At 59.5% G+C, this 22,950-nt stretch overlaps 4 protein-coding genes across 7 annotated transcripts; 3 read left to right on the top strand and 1 right to left on the bottom strand.

The window, feature by feature from the left end:
• The first annotated feature begins 134 nt into the window (after positions 1-134).
• RNF166 (ring finger protein 166) lies at positions 135-7,151 on the top strand. 4 transcript variants are annotated; one of them, XR_008432785.1, is made up of 7 exons: positions 135-307; positions 1,593-1,749; positions 2,140-2,252; positions 2,526-2,640; positions 3,358-3,465; positions 4,586-4,772; positions 4,920-7,151. XR_008432785.1 is itself a non-coding variant. In XM_053952462.1 (6 exons), the coding sequence occupies exons 1-6, from the start codon at positions 135-137 to the stop codon at positions 4,649-4,651; spliced, it is 732 nt and encodes a 243-aa protein (XP_053808437.1). In that variant the 3' UTR covers positions 4,652-7,151. The 4 variants fall into 4 exon arrangements, 1 of the variants encoding a protein (XP_053808437.1); XR_008432784.1 differs by having other exon boundaries at positions 4,917-7,151; XR_008432786.1 differs by having other exon boundaries at positions 4,586-5,270; positions 5,365-7,151.
• A 777-nt stretch (positions 7,152-7,928) lies between these two features.
• On the top strand, positions 7,929-12,968 carry MVD (mevalonate diphosphate decarboxylase). The gene is made up of 10 exons (XM_053952455.1): positions 7,929-8,024; positions 8,585-8,655; positions 8,741-8,855; positions 9,594-9,737; positions 10,410-10,609; positions 10,686-10,760; positions 11,328-11,546; positions 11,624-11,739; positions 11,828-11,936; positions 12,714-12,968. The coding sequence occupies exons 1-10, from the start codon at positions 7,955-7,957 to the stop codon at positions 12,792-12,794; spliced, it is 1,200 nt and encodes a 399-aa protein (XP_053808430.1). The 5' UTR covers positions 7,929-7,954; the 3' UTR covers positions 12,795-12,968.
• Positions 12,969-13,417: 449 nt separating this feature from the next.
• Positions 13,418-17,211, top strand: LOC128793375 (cytochrome b-245 light chain). Its single transcript, XM_053952469.1, has 6 exons — positions 13,418-14,009; positions 15,215-15,284; positions 15,486-15,560; positions 15,753-15,836; positions 15,953-16,034; positions 16,243-17,211. Exons 1-6 carry the CDS (start codon positions 13,952-13,954, stop codon positions 16,420-16,422), a joined length of 549 nt encoding a protein of 182 aa, XP_053808444.1. The 5' UTR covers positions 13,418-13,951; the 3' UTR covers positions 16,423-17,211.
• A 753-nt stretch (positions 17,212-17,964) lies between these two features.
• On the bottom strand, positions 17,965-21,068 carry IL17C (interleukin 17C). Its single transcript, XM_053953184.1, has 3 exons — positions 21,063-21,068; positions 18,616-18,941; positions 17,965-18,519 (listed from the first exon to the last, which is right to left on the bottom strand). The coding sequence occupies exons 1-3, from the start codon at positions 21,066-21,068 to the stop codon at positions 18,270-18,272; spliced, it is 582 nt and encodes a 193-aa protein (XP_053809159.1). The 3' UTR covers positions 17,965-18,269.
• Positions 21,069-22,950: the final 1,882 nt, after the last annotated feature.

Raw genomic sequence — 22,950 nt, 5'->3', positions numbered from 1 at the left:
CTCGGCCCGCGCTCGGCTCCGCTCGGTCCCGCCGGGTCCCGCCGTGTCCCGGTGCGCTCCCGTCGCGCGGCGATGACGCGGCGGCGCCGCTCGGTGACGTTGCCCCCGCCCCGCCGGCCGCCGCCGCCGCCGCCATGTTCCGGAGCCTGCTGGTGGCGGCGGCGCAGCGGCCGCAGGGCCCGGCCGGGCCCCCCCGCGCCGCCCCCGGGCCCGGGGCCGCGGCCGAGGCGCTGGAGGCGCAGTTCAGCTGCCCCATCTGCCTCGAGGTTTTCCACCGCGCCGTCGGCATCGCGGGCTGCGGGCACACGTGAGACGGGGCCCGGGCGGGGGCGGCGGGGACCCCCGGAATGAGGCGGCCCCGGGGACGGGCGGGACGCGGGGCTGGGCGCTGTGCCGGCCGTGGGATCCTTGCGGGCGCTCTGCCTGGTGAGCCCAGGCGGCACCGGGACCCCCGGCCCACACCGGGGATGGTTCGGTACCGGGACTCCCCTCTCAAGTACCGGGGCCCCCATCCCGTCCCACAGCGGGATCCCCATCCCACCCTCCCACGCCCTCAGCTCCCAGAGCTGGCTGCTGTCCCCAGGACCCCCAGCCCTTGCCCACGTGTCCCCCCGGCATTCCGGGGACACGCTGGTCCCTTTCCCATCGGATTTTGGGGACGTTCCCAAGGGGCTGGGGCTTTGTTTGGGGCTCCAGCACCGCCTCACTGCTTCTCTGGGGCTGGGGGCGATTCCTGACCCTTCCACGATCCCCTGTCCTCGCTCCCCTGGCAGTGGCAGAGCCTTTGGGGTGTTTCATTCCCTGTTCCTGGTGAATTCCGGGATAATCGCGTTTTGGGGACGCGGGGGCTCCTTTGCCTCCTCTGGGCTGCTGGCATTCCTTTGCTCCTGGCGATGGAAGGAGCTGGGATGAGCTGATCCTGCCTGGCCTGGATACCCAGCACTGCCTTGGGCTCCTTTCCAATCCAGCCTTGGAGCAGGGGAATTGTGTGAGCCTGCAGGAGCTCCCTGGGGACTCACCTGCTCCCAGTTCTCCCAGTTCCCCCAGCAGGGATGCTGATCCCTGCGATGCCCAGAACAGAGGCTAAACAAAGTAAAAGGATTGAATTAGGGATTTATTAAAAAGGCCTTCAAAGGACACACCTTGGGCAGTGCCAGAGCCCAAGATGGACTCTGAGTCACAAGTTTTCACACTTTTATAAGTTTTGGTCCATTTCCATATTGGGGTTCATTGTCCAGTCACAGCTCCAGGTGATGCAGTCCCAGCCTCCCAGTTTTCTCTCTTCAATTCCCTGTGGTTTGGATTTTTTGGGCCTTTTGGGCCTTTTTGTTGTTTGCACCTTTTGGGGCTGAAGCTGCAGCGGTGTCCTTGGTTCTGGGGCTGGAAAGGGATTGTTCTGTCTGAGCTGTGGGGAGAGCTGCTGACATTCATGTGGAGTTCAGAGTTATTTACCAACGCAGCGCAGAATCTGAAAATACAAAAGCTAAAGCTGCTGAAAAGCCAAAGCCCATCCCCTGGCTTCTGGGGGAGCGGGGTGCCCTGCTGGGATCCCGCTGTGCCCGGGGTGCTCAGGGCCACCCTGTGCCCCCCAGGTTTTGTGGGGAATGCCTGCAGCCCTGCCTGCAGGTGCCCTCCCCGCTGTGCCCGCTCTGCCGCGTGCCCTTCGATCCCAAAAAGGTGGAGAAGGCTTCCAGCGTGGAGAAGCAGCTCTCGTCCTACAAGGCTCCCTGCAGAGGCTGCAGCAAGAAGGTAAAGCTGCCTGTCCCCACTGTCCCTGCTGTCCCCACTGTCCCCATCCTCCTCTGGAATGTGTCCAGAGAAGGGAACGGAGCTGGGGAAGGGTCTGGGGAGGCTCAGCCTGGAGAAAAGGAGGCTCAGGAGGGACTTTCTGGCTCTGCACAGAGGGGGACAGCCAGGGCGGGTCGGGCTCTGCTCCCAGGGGACAGGGACAGCACCTCTGGGGATCCCCGCAGCCCCAAATCTCCGTCCTGCAAGGTGGCTGCAGCATTCCCGCTGCTGTGGGTCATCCCACACGGACCAGAGGTCGCTGCCACCTCAGCTGAGCAAAGCCAGCTCCTCTCCTGGCTCCTGGCAGGCGTCCCTGCACCTCCAGGAATGTTTCTTGTGCTCCTTCCCCAGGTGACCCTGGCCAAAATGCGCTCTCACGTCTCGTCCTGCGCCAAGGTGCAGGAGCAGATGGCCAACTGCCCCAAGTTCGTTCCTGTTGTCCCCACATCCCAGCCTATTCCCAGGTATTCCTGTGCCTCAGGTAGGGAAACGTGGCCCTCCTTGCATGCCCTGAAATCCAGGTGTGTGTTGTGCCTTTCCCTGGGAGGAAGAGCAGCGCCTGTTTCCCTCCTGGCGCTGCCGCTCCGCGTTTCGGAGCGCGGGGTGGGATGAAGGCTCCACCAAAGCAGGGAGAGGGGCTGGGCTGGCTCCTGCTGCCACAGAGCTTCTGCTGCGTTGGTTTGGAAGGAGTCACTGCAGCCTCCCCTCAGATCTGAGCTCATCCTTGCTCTCTCCAGCAACATTCCCAACCGCTCGACGTTCGTGTGCCCGTACTGCGGGGCGCGGAACCTGGACCAGCAGGAGCTGGTGAAGCACTGCATGGAGAACCACCGCAACGACCCCAACAAAGTGGTGAGTGCTGCTGGGCTGTGTGCCACGGCTCTGGGATCCAGCCACCCCCTGCAGCACCCCAGGCCAGCAGCACGGGTGGGTGTGGAGGCACAGCTGTGTTCCAGCTGGTTCAGATCCCTTTGGGAGGTGGGGATCTGTCTCTGCTTTCTTAGAGGCTCCCTGGGATGAGCTGCCTCCATCCCCCTGTTCCTGCAAGCCAGGTGGTGCTGGATTTCCTCTCCCTGTTCCCTCTGGGTGGACCAAGGTGGGGGACTTGGGATCTTCAGCACAGGGAGGACCTGGAGCTGATGGAGCTGCTCCAGGGGAGATCACCAAGTTGATCAGAGGGGTGGAGCAGCTCTGCCATGAGGAGAGGCTGAGGAAATTTGGGATTGTTCAGCCTGGAAAAGAGAAGCTTCAGGGAGACCTAATTGTGGCCTTCCAGAACCTTCAGGGAAGGTGGAGAGAGACTGTTGACAGGGGCCTGGAGTGACAGGACAAGGGGGAATGGATCCAAACTGCCAGAAAGTTGGTTTGGGTTGGATATTAGGGAGAAATCTTTCCCTGTGAGGGTGGGGAAGCCCTGGCACTGGTGCCCAGAGAAGCTGTGGCTGCCCCTGGATCCCTGGAAATGTCCAAGGCCAGGTTGGATGGAGCTTGGAGCCTGTCAGAGGAGGGGCACCACTCACCTCTCTGCGAGGTCCCTGTGCAGGTGCCACCATGTCCGTGTCCCCACAGGTGTGCCCGGTGTGCTCGGCCATGCCCTGGGGGGATCCCAGCTACAAGAGTGCCAACTTCCTGCAGCACCTGCTCCACAGGCACAAGTTCTCCTACGACACCTTCGTGGTGAGTGTGACCCTGAGGTAAAAAAGAGGGGCTGTGTTCTGTGCCAGGAGGTGAAACCAGCCCTTCACGGGGCACACGTGTCCCACCCACGAGACCCCCACACCCACCAAGGTTGTCCTCACACACCAGGAGGGAGAGGGGGTTGCTCCTGTGCTCCACAAAATGGGTTTATCCATGGAACTCCTGCGCTGAGGAAATTGTAACACAAAACCCCTTTTCTTGGAGGTTTTGGGAGCAGGGGGTGGGAGCAGCCCTTCCCCAGGGTTTGGGGGGGTGTGGTTGCTGCACATGGGGGGTCCCTGACCCCTCCTGTGTGGGGGGCAGTTGTGATGGCTCAGCCTTGGCCTCACGGGAGGCTCCGTTCCCATCCTGCTTTCCTTGGAGATGTGTCAGGGAAAAGACCCTCCAGGCATTTTCAGAGGAATATCCTGACTTCAGGAGCTGGATAAACCCGACCTGGAGCTCTGCAAAAAACCCTGGCCTTGCTAGAAAGCTTCACCCTTTGGCCTCAGCTTGTGTGGGCACCCCTCCTGGCAGGTGTGGGATCCCAGGCAGGAGAGGGATGTGGGCACAGGGGGCACCCCGGGGATGTGTGTGCCAGAGGAACAGAGGCTCCGTTAAACAGAAATGTTTCTTAAGAAATTTAATAGGAGAAAGAATTGAATACTCCCACCTGAAAAAGAGAGGACAACCTGACACAGTTAGAAAAGTTTAATTCAAAATTAAGAGTCCAGCCTGTGCCACTCCTACATTATTTTTTATATATGACATATATATTTCGTCTTTACCTTATTGCAATATTCAGGCTTACAGATAACTTTTTTCAGTATGTGATTTAAATATAAAAAAAGGTGTCACTAATAAGGAAAGTACAGGGAATATTAGGTAAAGATATAATTCGGATAAGAATTGACTAAGTCTATAACTGTGAGGAAACCAGTACTCAGGGGAGCAGGGAAAAATTCAAATATCAGTGAATTCAGGAGATTTTAGTTACAAACAGCACTGAAATCCAACAGTGACCATTAATTTTTAGCTCGTTTTCTTTTATCAGAGAGTGAACTGCGATTCACAGTGCCAGCTGTGCCAGCTCTCCTGAGCTGCCCTCTTTGATTTTCAGGATTACAACATCGACGAGGAGGCAGCGTTGCAGGCGGCCCTGGCTCTGTCCCTCTCTGAGAACTGAGGCTGATCCCTCTCCCTGCCCTGGCTCCTTCTGGACACTCCAGGAACCCTCCGGAGCCCCACTCTGTTCCCACTGCAATTCCCACCTTGTTTAAGAAGGTGGAGCCTCTTCAGTTGTCACAGTGAGTGAGCAGAGAGCGCTGGAGCAGGGCTGGGATCAATCCTTGGATTGGCATTTCATATCCGTGTTGGGAGCATAGCCCTGTGTCCAGATCTATTTATTGTTAGATGCTCTTTGGCACACTCGTCCCTGCTCTCTGTTGCAGCAGAATAGGAACCTGAAAATGACAGACTGGATGCCCAACACCCTCATTTGGGACTGGAATCAGCCACGTCCTTTTAAAAAGGAGAGGAAGGCAGCACGGAGCATCTTTTTTTTAAACTCTCCAAGGATTTTTCTAGAGATGTCAGGCTGTCCTGACCCCCGTGCTGGAGGCTGGAGCTGCCTCCTTCACCTGGATCCCAGGATGAGACTGAGCAGTGGTTCAGAGGAGCCCTCGAGGATGGCATCCAGCATCCAGGGAAACCTCTCCTTCCTCGTTTTCTACCGGCTCTTGGGACACCAAACCCTTGCCTTTTTCTACACAAAGCGAAGCCTTTTCCACGTTTTCTAGAGCGGGGTCAGAAGCTGTTCCCCTTCACTCTGCAATATCTGCCACCCGGGACAAGAGTATTTTTATGGAACACGATGAAGAAAGTTTATTTTTTACACAGATAACCCAAACCAATGAACACGTGGATTTGGGAACGGGGCAGGAGGCAGGAGCTGGATCCCAGAGCAGCGCGTCGGACTCTGAGGTGGGGGAAGTGCAGGGATCTTTCTGGGCCTTTCCTGGATCTTTCTGGGCCTTTCCTGGATCTTTCTGGGCCTTTCCTGGATCTTTCTGGGCCATTCCTGGATCTTTCTGGGCCTTTCCTGGATCTTTCTGGGCCTTTCCTGGATCTTTTTGGGCCTTTCCTGGATCTTTCTGGGCCTTTCCCTTCCCTCAGCAGAATTCCTCTGCCTGTGAGGGAGCGGGCAGGATGGCTGGGTTGGATCCAGGTGCTGGTTGCCCATGGAATTGCTGCCCATGCAGGATCCCAGCCCCGAGCTCCTGCTCCCCCCAGAAATCAGGGATTGCATCTCCCCGTGGTAATCCCTCCCTGGGAACGGGATCCAGGGTGCTCCACAGCATCCTGGTGACCCCTTCCCCCTGCCCCTTCCTCTCAGCCCTGCCTGCTGCTGCTGGAGTTGGCTCTGCAGGGCTGGGAGAGGCTGGGGGGGAGATGGCACCAGGCACGGGGTGAGCCCTGAGGGAGGGGGTGATTCCCGAGAGCCTTCCTGCAGGGATTTGCAGGGAAAGGGTGGGAGAGGCCCCCTCTGCGTCTCCCTGCTCGGAGAATTCCTGAGCTTTATCCAAAACCTGGCTCCAGCTCTGCTCTAGCAATACTGGCTTGGGGTTTATTTTGGTTTTCCTAGTCCTGGATGATTTTGGGATCGTGCAGGGAGCCCTCAGCTCCCCTGGCAGGGCAGGGAAAGGGCTGGAGCTGCCCCGCTCCCCTTTCTGGAGCCAGGCCAGCCAGGAGGGGTGGGATCTTCCCTTACCTGCCCGGCATTGCTGGCACCTGGGGGATGTCCCTGGTGGGATGGAGAGCACTGGCATCTTCCAGGAGGGAGCTGGGAGTGTTTCCCTGTCCTGTGCTCAGCTGGGACCCTCAGCTGCTGGAGCAGCCTCCATGAGAGCTCCGTGCTGTTGGGCCAGCACTGTTAACCTCGGGCTCCTTCCCTGCCCTCCTCCTTCTCCTCCTCCTTTTTGCCCCACAGAGACAGAGCAGGGGCAGCAAGAGCTGCTTTTGTAAAGCACTTTAAGGCCCTGGCTGTGAGGGGCCACACCAGGCTGTGCCAGGGATCCCTCTCTGTGCCAGGGATCCCCCTCTGTGCCAGGGATCTCTCTGTGCAGGGATCTCTCTGTGCAGGGATCTCTCTGTGCCAGGGATCCCCCTCTGTGCCAGGGATCCCCCTCTGTGCCAGAGATCTCTCTGTGCCAGGGATCTCTCTGTGCCAGGGATCTCTCTGTGCAGGGATCTCTCTGTGCAGGGATCTCTCTGTGCCAGGGATCTCTCTGTGCCAGGGATCTCTCTGTGCAGGGATCTCTCTGTGCAGGGATCTCTCTGTGCCAGGGATCTCTCTGTGCAGGGATCTCTCTGTGCCAGGGATCCCTCTCTGTGCCAGGGATCTCTCTGTGCCAGGGATCTCTCTGTGCAGGGATCTCTCTGTGCCAGGGATCCCTCTCTGTGCCAGGGATCTCTCTGTGCCAGGGATCTCTCTGTGCAGGGATCCCTCTCTGTGCCAGGGATCCTCCCAGTGCCAGGATCCCACTGGCCGTGCCCACCAGTGCATCGCCCACCACTTTTTTTGCATAATTAGAACTTTTAACGAGCCGTCCTGTTTTTTGAAGAGGAATTAACTCGATGACGTATTTGTAGCAAACCATTTTTCTCAATAAAGGCAGTTTCATCCACGCGTGGCCTCTGGGCCGGGGGAAGCACTGGAGGGATACTGGGAGCACTGGTGTACTGGGAGCACTGGTGTACTGGGAGCACTGGGATACCGGGGGTACTGGAGGTGCTGGAGCACTGGGATACTGGGGGTGCTGGGAGCACTGGGATACTGGGAGCACTGGGATACTGGGGGTGCTGGGAGCACTGGGATACTGGGGATACTGGAGGTGCTGGAGCACTGGGATACTGGAAGCGTTGGGACACTGGGGGTACTGGAGCACTGGGATACTGGAAGCACTGGGATACTGGGGATACTGGAGGTGCTGGGAGCACTGGGGTACTGGAGCACCGGGGTACTGGGAGTGCTAGGATACTGGAGCATTGGGATACTGGAAGCACTGGGATACTGGGGGTGCTGGGAGCACCGGGATACTGGGAGCGCTGGAGCACTGGGATACAGTGGCCCTAAAGGCTCTGGGAGCACTCAGAGTACTGGGGACAGTTGGAGCGCTGGGGTGGTACCGGGGACACGGGGTAGCACTGGGGACTGAGCGGTGCAGGCAGCAGAACCGGGCGGGTGTCGGGAGCGGTACCGGGGGCACCGGGCGCATCTGCGCACGCGCAGGTGTTGCCCAATTCAAAAATGGCGCCCCCCAGGCCCAGCCCAACGCGCTCAGGGGGCGGGGCCTCGCGTGGTCCGATCGCTGCCATTGGCTGTTGGGGACCGGGTGCCGCGCTCTCGGCCAATGGCGAGGCGGGACACGCCGCAGGCCACGGGTCACGTGCGTGGCGCGGGGGCGGGGCCTGAGGGCGGCCGGCGGCGATGGCGGCGGAGCGCGCGCTGGCCATGGCGACCTGCACGGCCCCCGTGAACATCGCCGTGATCAAGTACTGTGAGTGCCGGGGACACGGCCGGGGCGGGCTTGGCACCTGCGGGGGCCCGGCGGCACCGGCTCCGGGCTGGGCTGGGTGTGCGGTGTCCGGCGGCGCCGGGCCAGGCCGTGCTGCACTGTGTCCTCGCTTGCCGTGCAGTTCCGTGCCGTGCCGTGCCATCCCAAGCCGTGCCAAGCGCTGTTATGCCTTGCTTTGCCTTGTGTCCATCCGTGCCATCCGGAACTGTTCCATGCCACTCCTAGCCGTGCCATTCCTGGCTGGGCTGTGCCATTCCTGGCTGTGCCGTGCCATTCCCGGCTGTGCCATTCCTGGCTGTGCCATGCTATTCCTGGCTGTGCCATGCCATTTCTAGCCGTGCCATTCCTGGCTGTGCCGTGCCATTCCCGGCTGTGCCATTCCCGGCTGTGCCATTCCCGGCTGTGCCATTCCTGGCTGTGCCATGCTACACTTTGCTGTGTCCATTGGTGCCATCAAACTTCCGTGCCATTCCTAGCCGTGCCATGCTGTTCCATGCCATTCCATGCCATTCCTAGCCGTGCCATGCCGTGCTCTCTTGCAGGGGGCAAGCGTGACACCGACCTCATCCTGCCCATCAACTCCTCCCTGAGCGTGACGCTGCACCAGGACCAGGTGGGTCAGCATCAGCACCAGGTTTAGGACCAGGTTTAGGACCAGGACCAGGTGTGCTGAGCCCCCTCCCTCTCTCCCCCCACAGCTCAAGACCACCACGACAGCGGCGGCCAGCCGGGATTTCACGGAGGACCGGCTGTGGCTCAACGGGAAGGAGGCGGACGTGGGGCACCCGCGGGTCCAGGCCTGTCTGCGCGAGGGTGAGCGTCCCCTGCCCGGGGGTGTCCCCGCTGTCCCTGCTGTCCCCTGACCCTGCTGTCCCCTGACCCCATTGCCTGTGCTGTCCCCACTGTCCCCCCTGTCTCAGCTGTCCCCTGTCCCTCCCCGCTGTCCCCTGACCCCACTGTCCCCAGTATCCCCTGTCCCTGCTGTCCCCTGTCCCCGCTGTCCTGTCCCCTGACCCCACTGTCCCCGCTGTCCCCTGTCTCTGCTGTCCCTGCTGTCCCCTGACCCCACTGTCCCTCCTGTCCCCTGTCCCTCCTGTCCCCTGTCCCCACTGTCCCGTCCCCTGTCCCCTGACCCCGCTGTCCCCTGTCCCCTGTCCCCCCTGTCCCCTGTCCCCCCTGTCCCCCTGTCCCCTGTCCCCTGTCCCCTGTCCCCCTGTCCCCCTGTCCCCTGTCCCCTGTCCCCTGTCCCCCTGTCCCCTGTCCCCCTGTCCCCTGTCCCCCTGTCCCCCTGTCCCCTGACCCCGCTGTCCCCCTGTCCCCGCTGACCCCACTGTCCCCTGTCCCCTGTCCCCTGACCCCGCTGTCCTCTATCCCCGCTGTCCCCTGACCCCGCTGTCCCTGCTGACCCCCGCTGTCCCCTGTCCCCCCTGTCCCCTGACCCCGCTGTCCCTGCTGACCCCGCTGTCCCCTGTTCCTCCTGTCCCCTGTCCCCTGTCCCCCTGTCCCCTGTCCCCCCTGTCCCCCTGTCCCCTGACCCCGCTGTCCCCGCAGTGCGGCGCCTGGCGCGGAAGCGCCGCGGGGGCGCTGAGGACACGGCGGCGCTCAGCCTGTCCTACAAAATCCACATCGCCTCCGAGAACAACTTCCCCACGGCCGCCGGGCTCGCCTCGTCCGCCGCTGGCTACGCCTGCCTGGGTGCGTGTGGGGCCCTCATCTGTCCCCTCCTGCCTTGGGAGGGGTGCTGGGGGTGTCCCCTCGCTGTCCCCTGTTCCCTGCCTGGGGCAGTATGGCATGGAGGGTGCTGGGAGAGGTGACAGGGCTGTCCCTGCAGTGTCAGTGCTGGCCCAGCTCTGTGGTAGCACTGGGAGGGGTGACAGGGCTGTCCCCTCTGCCTGTCCCCGCAGTGCCAGCGCTGGCCCGGCTCTGTGGTAGCAGCAGGAGGGGTGACAGGGCTGTCCCCTCTCATTGTGCTCTGGCTGGCCCAGCTCTGTGGTAACACTGGGAGGGGTGACAGAGCTGTCCCCACAGTGCCAGCACTGGCCCAGCTCTGTGTTCGCATCAGGAGGGGTGACAGGGCTGTCCCCTCTGCCTGTCCCCTCAGTGCCAGCGCTGGCCCAGCTCTGTGGTAGCACTGGGAGGGGTGACAGGGCTGTCCCTGCAGTGTCAGTGCTGGCCCGGCTCTGTGTTTGCATCAGGAGGGGTGACAGGGCTGTCCCCTCTGCCTGTCCCCTCAGTGCCAGCGCTGGCCCAGCTCTGTGGTAGCACTGGGAGGGGTGACAGGGCTGTCCCCACAGTGCCAGCGCTGGCCCGGCTCTGTGTTTGCATCAGGAGGGGTGACAGGGCTGTCCCCTCTGCCTGTCCCCGCAGTGTCGGCGCTGGCCCGGCTCTATGGGCTGGAGGAGGAGCTGTCCGAGGTGGCCCGGCGGGGCTCGGGCAGTGCCTGTCGCAGCATGTTCGGGGGCTTCGTGCAGTGGCAGCGCGGGGAGCGCCCCGATGGCACCGACAGCCTGGCCCTGCAGGTGGCCCCCGAGACTCACTGGCCGGAGCTCCGCGTCCTCATCCTGGTGGTGAGGGGCTGGCGGGGGATTTGGGACTCGGGGGGGCTCAGGAGGGGCCGTGTCCCAGCGCCTGTGTCCCCCCCAGGTCAGTGGGGAGAAGAAGCCGGTGGGCAGCACGGCGGGCATGCAGACCAGTGTGGAGACCAGTCCCCTGCTGAAGGTAGGGGGACACGGGACTCGTCCCCTTTCCCTTGCAATGGGGCTGGAGGGTGTGCAGTGACCCCCAGAGGGTCATGGTGCTGTGGCTGTCACCAAACTGGGGGTACAGTGACCTTCCTGCTGTATCCCCAGATTTGGGGTGACCACAACCCACCTGTTGTGGGCATCAACAAACTGGGGTAACCGTGACCCTCCTGCCGTGGGTGTCACTGAAGTGGGGTGGCCACAACCTGCCTGCTGGGCTTGTCACTGATTTGGGGCGACCACGACCCTCCTGCCATGGGTGTCACTGAAGTGGGGTGGCCACAACCTGCCTGCTGGGCTTGTCACTGATTTGGGGTAACCGTGACACACTTGCCATGGGTGTCACTGAAGTGGGGTGGCCACAACCTGCCTGCTGGGGTTGTCCCTGATTTGGGGTGACCACGACCCACCTGCCATGGGTGTCACTGAATTGGGGTGGCCACAACCTGCCCGCTGGGGTTGTCCCTGATTTGGGGTAACCGTGACACGCTTGCCATGGGTGTCACTGAAATGGGCTGATGGTGACCCCCCCGTGCCGTGGCAGCACCGGGCAGAGGTGGTGGTCCCCGAGTGCCTGGCGCAGATGATGCAGCACATCCAGGAGCGGGACTTTGAGGGCTTTGGCCAGCTGGCCATGAGGGACAGCAACCAGTTCCACGCCACCTGCCTCGACACCTTCCCGCCCATCTTCTACCTCACGGACGTGTCGCGCCACATCATCGCGCTGGCGCACCGCTACAACGCCCACCACGGCCACACCAAGGTACCCGCGGGGCCCCGGGGCTGCCACGGCGCCGTGGCCCTTCCCCGGGTCCCCACGTGCCCACAACGCCGCCGCAGGTCGCCTACACCTTCGACGCCGGCCCCAACGCCGTCGTCTTCGCGCTGGCCGACGCCGTGGCCGAGTTCGTGGAGGTGGTGAGGCGCAGCTTCCCCCCCGCCGCCAACGGGGACCAGTAAGGGAACCCCGCTCCTCACCGGGCAGGGTTGGGGGGTGCCGGGCACGCGGGGACTGAGCGCCGGCTCCCCCCCCCCGTGCCGCAGGTTTGTCCGGGGGCTGCCCGTGGGCTCGGCCGCGCTGCCGCAGGAGCTGCTGGCCGCCGTGGTCACCGAGCCCGTGCCGGGGGCTGTCCAGTACATCCTGCACACCAAGGTGAGGGGGCTGGGGGGGGGCTGGCCGGGGGGGACACGGCCTCTAGGGGAGGGCTCTGACCCCGTTCCTGGCGCCAAGGGGGTGGTGGGACCCCACTGCTGTCCCCAGGGGTGTCCAGGACCCCATTCCTGCCCCAATTCCTAGGGGAGGTGTGTAGGGCCCTGTCCCCATCCCCAGGTGGGTGTGTGGGACCCCATCCCTGTCCCAGTTCCTAGGGGGGGTGTGTAGGGCCCTGTCCCCATCCCCAGGGTGGGTGTGTGGGACCCCATCCCTGTCCCAATTCCTAGGGGGGGTGTGTGGGACCCCATCCCTGTCCCAGTTCCTAGGGGGGGTGTGTAGGGCCCTGTCCCCATCCCCAGGTGGGTGTGTGGGACCCCATCCCTGTCCCCATCCCCGTCCCCAGGGTGGTGTGTGGGACCCCATCCCTGTCCCCATCCTCAGGTGGGTGTGTGGGACCCCATTCCTGTCCCAATTCCTAGGGGGGGTGTGTAGGGCCCTGTCCCCATCCCCAGGGTGGTGTGTGGGACCCCATCCCTGTCCCCATCCCCAGGTGGGTGTGTAGGGCCCTGTCCCCATCCCCAGGTGGGTGTGTGGGACCCTATCCCTATCCCCATCCCCAGGTGGGTGTGCAGGACCCCATTTCTGGACACATTCCCCCTGTCACCAGCCATGGGGTGACCTTTTAGGGTCTGTGGGTGCCCCCCACCCACAGCAGGGGGTGGGGCCCTGCAGGCAGTGGGGCTCCCCAGTGTCCCTGACCCGTGTCCTGCCCCACAGCCTGGCCCTGGTCCCCAGCTGGTGGATGACCCCAGCCAGCACCTCCTGGGCACGGACGGGCTGCCCCGGAGCCGTGCCTGACCCCGGTGACACCGGGACACGCCGGGACACGCCGGGGGGACTCTGCCGGTGCCACCAGCGGGCCTCAGGACCTGAGCCAGGCCTGCTGCAAAGCTGTCCCCAGCCCCGGGGCGGGATGTGACGCCGGGGCTGGTTTTTAATCTTTTGTAAGGAAACAGAAGGTTCCTGGTTCCAGTGCTGTTTTGGGCTGTCGGGTTCTGTGTGCGGGGCTGGGGGGGGGAACAGCGCCAGCCAAAAGCGGGGACAGGAGATGGGGACAGTCCCTGGGGCTGATCCTGTCACCTCGCACAGCCCTGTCACCCCACGGGGCCCCTGTGTCCCTTGTGGGGCATCTCCTGACCCATATGTCCCCAAGTTGTCACTTGTCCCTCCACGTGCCACGTCCCCTGTCCCCTCCCTGGCCCTTGCAGGAGTGATCCTGTCCCCATCGCTCCGATGTCCCTGCTGCTGGGACGGGCCCCGTGCCCCCGCGTGGCCCCTGTTGTCCCCGCGTCCCTCCGCTCCATCCCTGTCACCGCCGTGACCCCGGGGTGGCCCCGGCTCGGTGCCGTGACCTCGGCTCGGTGCCGTGTCCCCGCGGGGGCGTGGCCAGTGGAGAAAGGGGTGTGGTCAATGCGAAGGAGGCGTGGCCTGCGGGAGTAGCGCCGCACCCGCCTTCCGGGTCGGGACCGGAGCGAGCGGAGCCGAACCGGGACAGCCGGGCCCAGCGGGGCCGGGAGCAGCCGAGCTCCAGCGGGCAAAGCAAGGCAGAGCAGAGCGGGCCGGGGCGGGCGGTGCGATCCGAGCAGAACCCGGCCGGGCTGAGCCGAGCGGAGCCGAACCCTCTGGGCTGAGCCGAACCGGACCGGGCCGGGAGCAGCCAAACCCGCTCGGACCGAGCTTAGCGGAACCGGGAGCAGCGGAACCCGCTCGGACCGAGCCGAGCGGAACCGGGAGTAGCCGAGCCCGTTCGGACCGAGCCGAGCGGAACCGGGAGCAGCCGAACTCGCTCGGAGCGAGCCGAGCGGAGCCAGGAGCAGCCGAACCCGCTCGGACCGAGCTTAGCGGACCCGGGAGTAGCCGAACCCGTTCGGAGCGAGTCGAGCGGAACCGGGAGCAGCCGAACCCGCTCGGAGCGAGCCGAGCGGAGCCGGGAGCAGCCGAAGCCGCTGTGGGCCATGGGGCAGATCGAGTGGGCCATGTGGGCGAACGAGCAGGCGCTCGCCGCCGGGCTCAGTGAGTGCGGGGGGGGGGGTTTGGGGGCACTCCAGAAAGTCCCCGGGCTCTGGAAGGAGTGAGCGCCCGGGGCATGGCATGGGATGGGTGGGGGTCCCACCGGGCTGGGGGTGCGGGCGGGAGGCGCCGGCCACAGCCGGGAAGTCCCGGCCCAGCGGGGCTGCAGCCTCCGCTTCCTCCTTTTCTCTTCCTCCTCTGCCCTCTCTTCCTCGGTTCCGTCCTCTCCTCCTCCACTCTCCTCTTCCTCCGGCAGCGAGGCCAAAAATCTCCCCAGAGGCCCCGGAGTTCCCTGGGCCCGCGGGTCCCGCCCGCAGCATCTCCCCGGCATCCCGCACCTGGGATTCCTGAGGGCCACGGCACCCCCAGGGCCCTTCCCTGGACCGGGGGGGTCCCGAGTGTCCCCAGGGCCACGATCCCGGCTTGGGGCTTTGCGGGGGGCTGCGTCCCGAGTTTGGGGGCGGCATATCCTGAGCTCGGGGCTGTATGCGCGGTTTTGGGAGCCGTAGCCCGGGTTGGGTGTTTGCGTCCAGGTTTGGGGGTTTGAGTCCCGTTTTTGGGGGTTTGTGTCCCGGTTTTGGGGGGTTGTATCCTGGTTTGGGGGTTTGTATCCAAGTTTGAGGGATTGTGTCCCGTTTTGGAGGTTTGTATCCAAGTTTGGGGGGTTGTGTCCCGGTGTGGGGGGGTTTATCCCGGTTTTGGGAGTTTGTATCCAAGTTTGGGGGGTTGTGTCCCGGTGTGGGGGGGTTTATCCCGGTTTTGGGAGTTTGTATCCAAGTTTGGGGGGTTGTGTCTCGGTTTTCAAGGTTTGTATCCAAGTTTGAGGGGTTGTATCCAGGTTTGGGGGTTTGTGTCCCGGGTTGGGGGGTTGTATCCCAGTTTTGGAGGTTTGTATCCAAGTTTGGGGGGTTGTGTCCCGGTTTGGGGGTTTGTGTCCCGGGTTGGGGGTTTGTATCCAGGTTTGGGGGTTTGTATCCCGGTTTGGGGGTTTGTATCCAGGTTTGGGGGGGTGTATCCCGGTTTGGGGGTTTGTGTCCCGGTTTGGGGGGGTGTATCCCAGTCTGGGGGTTTGTATCCAGGTTTGGGGGGGTGTATCCCAGTCTGGGGGTTTGTGTCCCAGTTTGGGGGGTTGTGTCCCGGGTTGGGGTCGGTGTCGTGGCCGGGGGCCGTGTCCCGGTGTGGCCCCTCCACGCCGGCTGTTCCCGCAGTCCTGCTGACGGGCGGGATCGTGGCCGTGGCGGGGCAGTTCAAGGGCTGGTACTTCGCGGCGTATTCCATGTATCCTTCCCGACAGCATTCCCGGGGCTGGGCTGCGGGAAAACCCTGTCCGGATCGGGGTGGGAGGCATGACCGGGGAGGGCTCCCATCCTTATCTCCCCCTCCTGCTGCCAGCTGTGCGCTCCCTGCCCGGCACAGCCCCTTTTTTTGGGATGCGGGTTGTTCCCGGTCCCACCCCGCGTTTCCTTGACGCCCCGGCAGCGCGGCGGGCGTCCTGGTCTGCCTGCTCGAGTATCCCAGGAGCAAACGGAAAAAGGGCTCCACCATGGAGAGGTGGTGAGTGCTGGGTCCCCCCTGCAGCCCTGGCACGGGGCGTCCTGGTACCCCCAAACTCAGGGGTGTGGGAGCAGAGCTGGATCCCACGGGTGGGTTCCTCAGGGTGATCCTTGCCGAGATGGGGGTGGCTGGAGGCCGGGTGTCCCCCGAGGGTGGGGACACCCCCAGTGACCCCCTGCTGTCACCCTGCAGTGGCCAGAAGTACCTGACAGCCGTGGTGAAGCTGTTGGGGCCCCTCACCAGGAATTATTACATCCGAGCCGTCCTCCACGCCGCGTGAGTGGGGTGCGGGGTCGGGAGTGGGGCTGGGCCCCTCCCCAGCTCCCTCTGAACGTCGGGAGTGGGTCTGGGCCCCTCCCCAGCTCCCTCTGAACGCCAAATCTCTGCCACAGCCTGGCTGTCCCTGCCGGATTCCTCCTCTCCACCATCCTGGGCACCGTCTGCCTGGGCATCGCCAGTGGCATCTACCTGCTGGTGAGTGCAGAGGGGCTTTGGGGGGGCTGGGAGGAGCAGGGCACCCCTAAACCCACGTGTGAATTCCAGAAGCATTCCCAGGCTGGGCTGCAGGAACACCCAGGACAGGGGGGTCACATCTTCCTTCCCCAGCTGCGCTTTCCCTGCCCCACACAGCCCCTTTTTTGGGGGTGGGGGTTGTTCCTTGGCGCTATTCCCGATCCCACAGGCTGCAGTTCGAGGGGAGGAGTGGAGACCCATCGAGCAGAAGCCCCGGGAGAGGCCACAAGTGGGGGGCACCATCAAGCAGCCCCCCAGCAACCCCCCGCCCCGGCCGCCCCCCGACGCCCGCAAGAAGCAGCCGGAGGTGGGGGGGCAGGTGAACCCCATCCCTGTGGAGGTGGAATAACGGGGGATCCTCCTGCCCTGCTGCCCTGCTCCTGCTTCCCAGCTGCTCCTGGATCCACTGCAGCCAGCGGGCTCCTGGGGATCCCCAAAAGCCCCGGGTGTGCTGAGCTCCTGCTGTGGGTCCCTCGCTCCTGGTGATGCTCAGATCCCTGGGATCATCAGTTCCCCCCCGGGCTCCCCAAGGGATTCCCAAATGCCCAGTGATGCTCTGGGGTTCCCAGCTCCTGGGCGTCTGCAGATCCCCAGCAATGCTCAGCTCCTTGTAGGATCTCTGTCTCCCTGGAGAGATCCCCAAATCCCTTAAGACGCTCAGCTCCCAAATTCCCAACTCCCTTTGATGCTCCCCGTGGGGTTTCCAGCCCTCGGGGACTTCCCAACTTATGGAGATTCCCAAATCCCTGGGGCTGCTCAACTCCCTGTGGAGTCTCCAGCTCCCAGGAACTCCCCAGCTCCTGGACCTCCCTAAATCCCCAAAAATCTTCAGCTTCCTGTGGGGTCTGCAGCCCCCAAGGCCTTCCCAGCTCCTAAGGATCCCCCAAATCCTTGGGGATTCTCATCTCCCTCTGGGTCTCCAGTTCCTGGGAAACCCCAGATCCCTGGGCATGCTCAGCTCCCTGAGGGTCCCAACTCTCCAAGCACCCCCCAGTTCCCTGGGGAATCCCCAAATCCCTGTGGAACTCCAGTTCTCAGGGAATCCCCAGCTCCCAGGGGGATCAGGCAGCTCTGCTCCCGCTCTCCCTGGTTTTTGTCATTTCTGCAGTTGCTGTTGCAATAAAAAGTGGGAAAGGCACTGCCTGCCCCTGCCTCCTGCTCCAGGGGGAATCCTCCCAGTCCTGCCCTGCTCCTGGGAGGGCTGGGGCAGGACTGGGGAGGTGTTTTGGGGACAAACAGTGCAGTTGTGGGCAAATCCAGGATGTGGATGTGCAGAGTATGGCCACGGCAGGGTCCCCTCCCAAAATCCTTATGGAGCCCACAGTGGGGTGGAACTGGGAGGGCCCCGCACTGGAGGTGCACAGGGAGTCCCAAAGGAGCCCCCAAAACCTGGGACAACCCCCCGCAGGGAACGTGGGGAGCATTTCCCTTCCCATCCCCACTCGTGGGTGCTGCACGTTCCCCGGTGTGATGTGGGTGCCGAACCCCAAATCCTCGATCCCACTGGGATCAGCAGCTGCTCCAGGCCCCGCTCTGTCCCCTCCCCACACAGACCCTGGCCCCTCAGGGGCTGCAGGTGGCCCAGGGCCCCCCTAGGTGCTGCCAGCACAGGTGGAGTGGCCCTGGCAGGTGGCACCAGCTCCGTGGGATGGGGCAGAGCCGTGGGAAAGGTGTGGGGTGTCGGGGTGCTGGGGGTTTGGGGCACCCCCGTGCCCTGCCGCCCTCCCCATCACCTCCCAGTTCATCCTGCCCTGCTGCACTGGTGCTCTGCCCACCCTGCAGGGCCTCAGGGGTGTCCCACAGCTGGGCATTGCCCACGGATGTGCCCCTGTCCCTGCGCCCCAATTCCCAACATCCCAGTGCCCGGCTGGGAACAGAGCAAGGACTGTGCCAGGAGTTGTTAGCTTTTATTTTGCAGCATTAAATAGCACTAGGAAGGAGACAATAAATACCTTTTTTTGGGGGGAGGGAATAAATAACCAGTGAGTGCAGCACTCACAGGGTCTGGCCGTGGGGCGATGCTGGCCCTGGAGTCACAGCCGTGGCTGGGCGGGGGTCACCAATAAATAGAGGGTACAAAAAGCCCCCCGGCAGCAAGGCTCATTAAATTACTCATAAATAACCAGGGGCACACCCTGGCGGGCTCGGGTGCTCTAAAACAAGCACGGGCGGGGTGACACGGTCACCGGGGCGGGCTCAGCGCGCCGTGCGGGGCAGGACGCAGGTGCAGCCCACGGGCACTCGGATGTAATCCACCTCCAGCGCCACCAGCCCCGGCCCCGCGGGCCGCGGGCACGGCTTGCGCCGCAGCACCAGCATGGTCTGGTGGATGGTCACCGAGTTGAGCGACGTCGTCTCCCGGCCGGTTTTCACGTCCACGCAGCCGCTGCACAGGCACTCGGCGAAGGCCAGCTTGCGCGGGTAGCGGTTCTCGTCCTCGTCGATGCTGCGGGGGACACGGCGACACCTTGCAGCGAGCCACCAGCCCTGAGCGGGCGGGAAGGGGACGCGCGGGGTGGTCGGGGCGAGGGCGGCCACTCACCGGTAGCGCCACGGGGAGATGGAGCGCTCGTGGGGCTCGCTGCGGAGCCCGGCGCGCAGCGACAGCGCGGGGCAGCCGGGCGGGCGCTGCCGCCGCAGCCGCCGGGCCCCGCCGGCCTCCAGCCGCTCCAGCTGCGGCACCAGCTGCACGGACACGTGGCGGTCCCAGCGCAGGCTGCGGCCCAGGAGCTGCGCGGGAGGAGCCTCGTCCCCCAGCTCGGCCCCGCTGTAGCAGCGCACGGCGGAGTGAGCGGAGCCGCCCGCGGTGCGCCGCAGCCCCCGGCACTGCCCCAGCGCCGCCAGCAGGGCCAGGGCACACAGCCAGCCCTGTGGGGACAGCGCAGCGTCAGGGACAGCCGGGGGGACAGGCACACAGGGCACAGTGACAGGGACACTGCAGGGACAGGCACACAGGGCACAGTGACACCCGAGGGGACAGTCACACGGGGCACAGTGATAGGGACACTGCGGGGACAGGCACACGGGGCACAGTGACAGTGACACCGCAGGGACAGGCACACACAGTGACAGTGACAGTGACACCCAGGGGGACAGGCACACAGTGACAGTGACAGTGACACTGCAGGGACAGGCACACAGGGCACAGTGACAGTGACACCCGAGGGGACAGGCACACACAGCACAGTGACACCCGAGGGGACAGGCACACACAGCACAGTGACACCGCAGGGACAGGCACACACAGCACAGTGACACTGCAGGGACAGGCACACAGAGCACAGTGACAGTGACACTGCAGGGACAGGCACACACAGTGACAGTGACAGTGACACTGCGGGGACAGGCACACACAGTGACAGTGACACTGCAGGGACAGGCACACACAGTGACAGTGACAGTGACACTGCAGGGACAGGCACACACAGCACAGTGACACTGCAGGGACAGGCACACAGAGCACAGGGACAGTGACACTGCGGGGACAGGCACACACAGTGACAGTGACAGTGACACTGCAGGGACAGGCACACACAGTGACAGTGACAGTGACACCGCGGGGACAGGCACACACCGTGACAGTGACAGTGACACTGCAGGGACAGGTACACAGTGACAGTGACAGTGACACTGCAGGGACAGGCACACACAGTGACAGTGACAGTGACACCGCGGGGACAGGCACACACCGTGACAGTGACACCCGAGGGGACAGGCACACTCAGCACAGTGACAGTGACACCGCAGGGAGAGGCACACACAGTAACAGTGACAGTGACACTGCAGGGACAGGCACACACAGTGACAGTGACAGTGACACTGCGGGGACAGGCACACACAGTGACAGTGACACTGCAGGGACAGGCACACACAGTGACAGTGACAGTGACACCCGAGGGGACAGGCACACAGGGCACAGTGACAGTGACACCGCAGGGACAGGCACACACAGTGACAGTGACAGTGACACTGCGGGGACAGGCACACAGAGCACAGTGACAGTGACACCGCAGGGACAGGCACACACAGTGACAGTGACAGTGACACCCGAGGGGACAGGCTCACAGGGCACAGTGACAGTGACACTGCGGGGACAGGCACACTCAGCACAGTGACACCGAGGGGACAGGCACACACAGTGACAGTGCCAGGCAGGGAGCAGCAGAGCCCTCCCCAAAACGCGAGTGTGCAGCCCCACGGCCCCGGGGCAGGTGTGTGTGTGTTTATCGATTATCTATTATCTATCGATGTATCGATTTCTATAAGCCTATCGACATGTGTCATCTCTAGATCTGTAGATGCCTGCATATCTCCATGTCTACAGAGCATCTGCACGTTTTAATCTGCACCTCGATATCTCTAGATCACCTCTGCATCTGTCTCTGCGTGTCTCTATTTAGATATTTGCATATCTGTACCTGTCTTTATCTGTCTCTGTATCTATGTCTATATAACTATATAGCTATATATTTATATCTATCTATATGTCAATAGATCTTTGTATATATCTATTTCTACTAGATCTACCTGTATCTATGTCTATCTATAGCTATCTACATTTCTATCTACATTTCTATCTCTATCTGTCTATCTGTATCTATATTTATCAGATATTTATATATCTGTCTATATTTCTATCTATGTCTATCTATCTGTATCTATATTTATCAGATATTTATATATCTGTCTATATTTCTATCTATATCTATCTGTATCTATATTTATCAGATATTTATATATCTATTTATATATCTGTTTATATATCAGATATTTATATATCTATCTATATTTCTATCTATATCTATATTTTTATCTCTATCATCTATTTATCTATCATATCTATCTATCTATCTATCTATCTATCTATCTATCTATCTATATCTGTACCTATCATATCTATCTATATTTATGTATTTATCCCATATCTATCTATATTTATGTATTTATTTATATTTATGTATGTATCCCATCCCTAAAAACTTAGCACACCCACATGCAGACGTGCTTGGGTACACTCAGTATCCACAGACACACACACTGTACACACACGGAGCAACATCTGCAGGTCTGAACACACACACACGAATATAAATAAATAAACACGCACACAAATATATATATATATATATATATATATTCTATATAAATATATTTTATATAAATATATATTTATATATATTTATATAAATATAGAAATAGAAATAGAAATAAATTATAAGTACACACACACAAAAATATGTAGAGAGAGAAAACCTCACAGACACATATATATGTATAAAAGTATATAGTATATAAGTATATATATATATAAAAGTATATATATATAAATATATATATAATATATATATAATATATATATAAGTATATATATAAAAAATATATATATAAAATATATATATAATATATATATAAGTATGTATATATATATATATATATATATATATATATATAAAAAAGTATATATATATATATAAAATATATAAAAGTGTATATATATATATATATATAAGTATATATATATATATAAAATATATAAAAGTGTATATATATATATATATATAAAAAAGTATATATATATGCACACACGGGGATATCACACCCTTCACCCCAAAAAAAGTGTCACAGGTGTGCAGGACAGGTGCACACACACAAATATACACCTACATGCACACAGAATATATATATATATATATATATATATATATTTATATATATAAAAATAAATAATAAAGGTAAATGTAATAAATAAATTCAATTAGAAAGAAATATAAATATATAAAAATAATTTTGTACTTCAGTGTTTTAAAATAAAGTATATAAAATAAATAGAACTATAAATAAGTAAAAAAATATATAAAGGAATAGACAATGTAAACACAAGGATAAAGCAAAGAAATATATATATATATTTTACATGTGTTTATACATATTTCTGTCCGTGTCTGGGACGTTCCCGTGCAGCCCTGCACACACAGAGGGATCCAGGTGTGCTTTTGGCAGCTGTGAGCACAGGGGCTGCTGGAGGCTGTCCCCTCAACACACACAGATTTTTATTTATTACTCAGTTATTTTCCATTTTATGTTATTTATATTCAATTTTATGTTCTTTTTTTTTAATTTGTTATTTTCATTTCCTATTTTATTTTCATTTTCTATGTGTATTTATACTCTCTATTTCTTTGCTTTATCCTTTTGTTTACATGACAGAGCACTGACATGGAAATAAATATATAAAAATACATATAAACACAGATAAACACAGATAAGCACACACACACAACCCTGACATGGAAATAAATATATTTAAATACCTACAAACACAGATAAGCACCCAGAGCACTGACACAGGTGTGCCCACACCCCCCGGCATTCAGTGCCCGCCCCTGAGCTGGGTTTTACACACGCTCACACCTGGGCACAGGTGTGCACACACGGACACACACAGGGAAACACGGCACGGACACAGAGGTGAAAACACACACATAAAATACACAGACATAAAACACACACACATAAAATACACACACATGAAATACACACACATAAAATATACACATAAAATACACACAGAGCCCTGCACGGTGTGTAACACCACATGAAATACACATAAAATACACACACATAAAATACACACATGAAACACACACACATGAAATACACACACATAAAATACACACACATAAAACACACACAGAGCCCTGCAGGGGTGTGTAACACCACAAAAAATACACACACATAAAATACACACATAAAATACACACACACATAAAATACACACACATAAAATACACACACACATGAAATACACACACATAAAATACACACATAAAATACACACACACATAAAATACACACACATAAAACACACACAGAGCCC

This window comes from Vidua chalybeata, chromosome 11 (assembly GCF_026979565.1).
Source record: "Vidua chalybeata isolate OUT-0048 chromosome 11, bVidCha1 merged haplotype, whole genome shotgun sequence".
Lineage (NCBI taxonomy): Eukaryota > Metazoa > Chordata > Aves > Passeriformes > Viduidae > Vidua > Vidua chalybeata.
This window is presented reverse-complemented; position numbering and strand designations above follow the sequence as displayed.

What these genes read in the sequence shown, in the direction of transcription:
- MVD (XM_053952455.1), top strand. Translation starts at nt 7,955, where the DNA reads ATGGCGGCGGAGCGCGCGCTGGCCATGGCGACCTGCACGGCCCCCGTG. An exon ending in TGACGCTGCACCAGGACCAG is followed by an intron (nt 8,656 to 8,740) that starts GTGGGTCAGCAT and finishes CTCCCCCCACAG; the next exon opens with CTCAAGACCACCACGACAGC. An exon ending in CCAGGCCTGTCTGCGCGAGG is followed by an intron (nt 8,856 to 9,593) that starts GTGAGCGTCCCC and finishes CTGTCCCCGCAG; the next exon opens with TGCGGCGCCTGGCGCGGAAG.
- LOC128793375 (XM_053952469.1), top strand. Translation starts at nt 13,952, where the DNA reads ATGGGGCAGATCGAGTGGGCCATGTGGGCGAACGAGCAGGCGCTCGCC. An exon ending in GGCGCTCGCCGCCGGGCTCA is followed by an intron (nt 14,010 to 15,214) that starts GTGAGTGCGGGG and finishes CTGTTCCCGCAG; the next exon opens with TCCTGCTGACGGGCGGGATC. An exon ending in CCAGTGGCATCTACCTGCTG is followed by an intron (nt 16,035 to 16,242) that starts GTGAGTGCAGAG and finishes CCGATCCCACAG; the next exon opens with GCTGCAGTTCGAGGGGAGGA.
- RNF166 (XM_053952462.1), top strand. Translation starts at nt 135, where the DNA reads ATGTTCCGGAGCCTGCTGGTGGCGGCGGCGCAGCGGCCGCAGGGCCCG. An exon ending in GCAACGACCCCAACAAAGTG is followed by an intron (nt 2,641 to 3,357) that starts GTGAGTGCTGCT and finishes GTGTCCCCACAG; the next exon opens with GTGTGCCCGGTGTGCTCGGC. An exon ending in TCTCCTACGACACCTTCGTG is followed by an intron (nt 3,466 to 4,585) that starts GTGAGTGTGACC and finishes TTTGATTTTCAG; the next exon opens with GATTACAACATCGACGAGGA.
- IL17C (XM_053953184.1), bottom strand. An exon ending in ATCTCCCCGTGGCGCTACCG is followed by an intron (nt 18,520 to 18,615) that starts GTGAGTGGCCGC and finishes TGTCCCCCGCAG; the next exon opens with CATCGACGAGGACGAGAACC.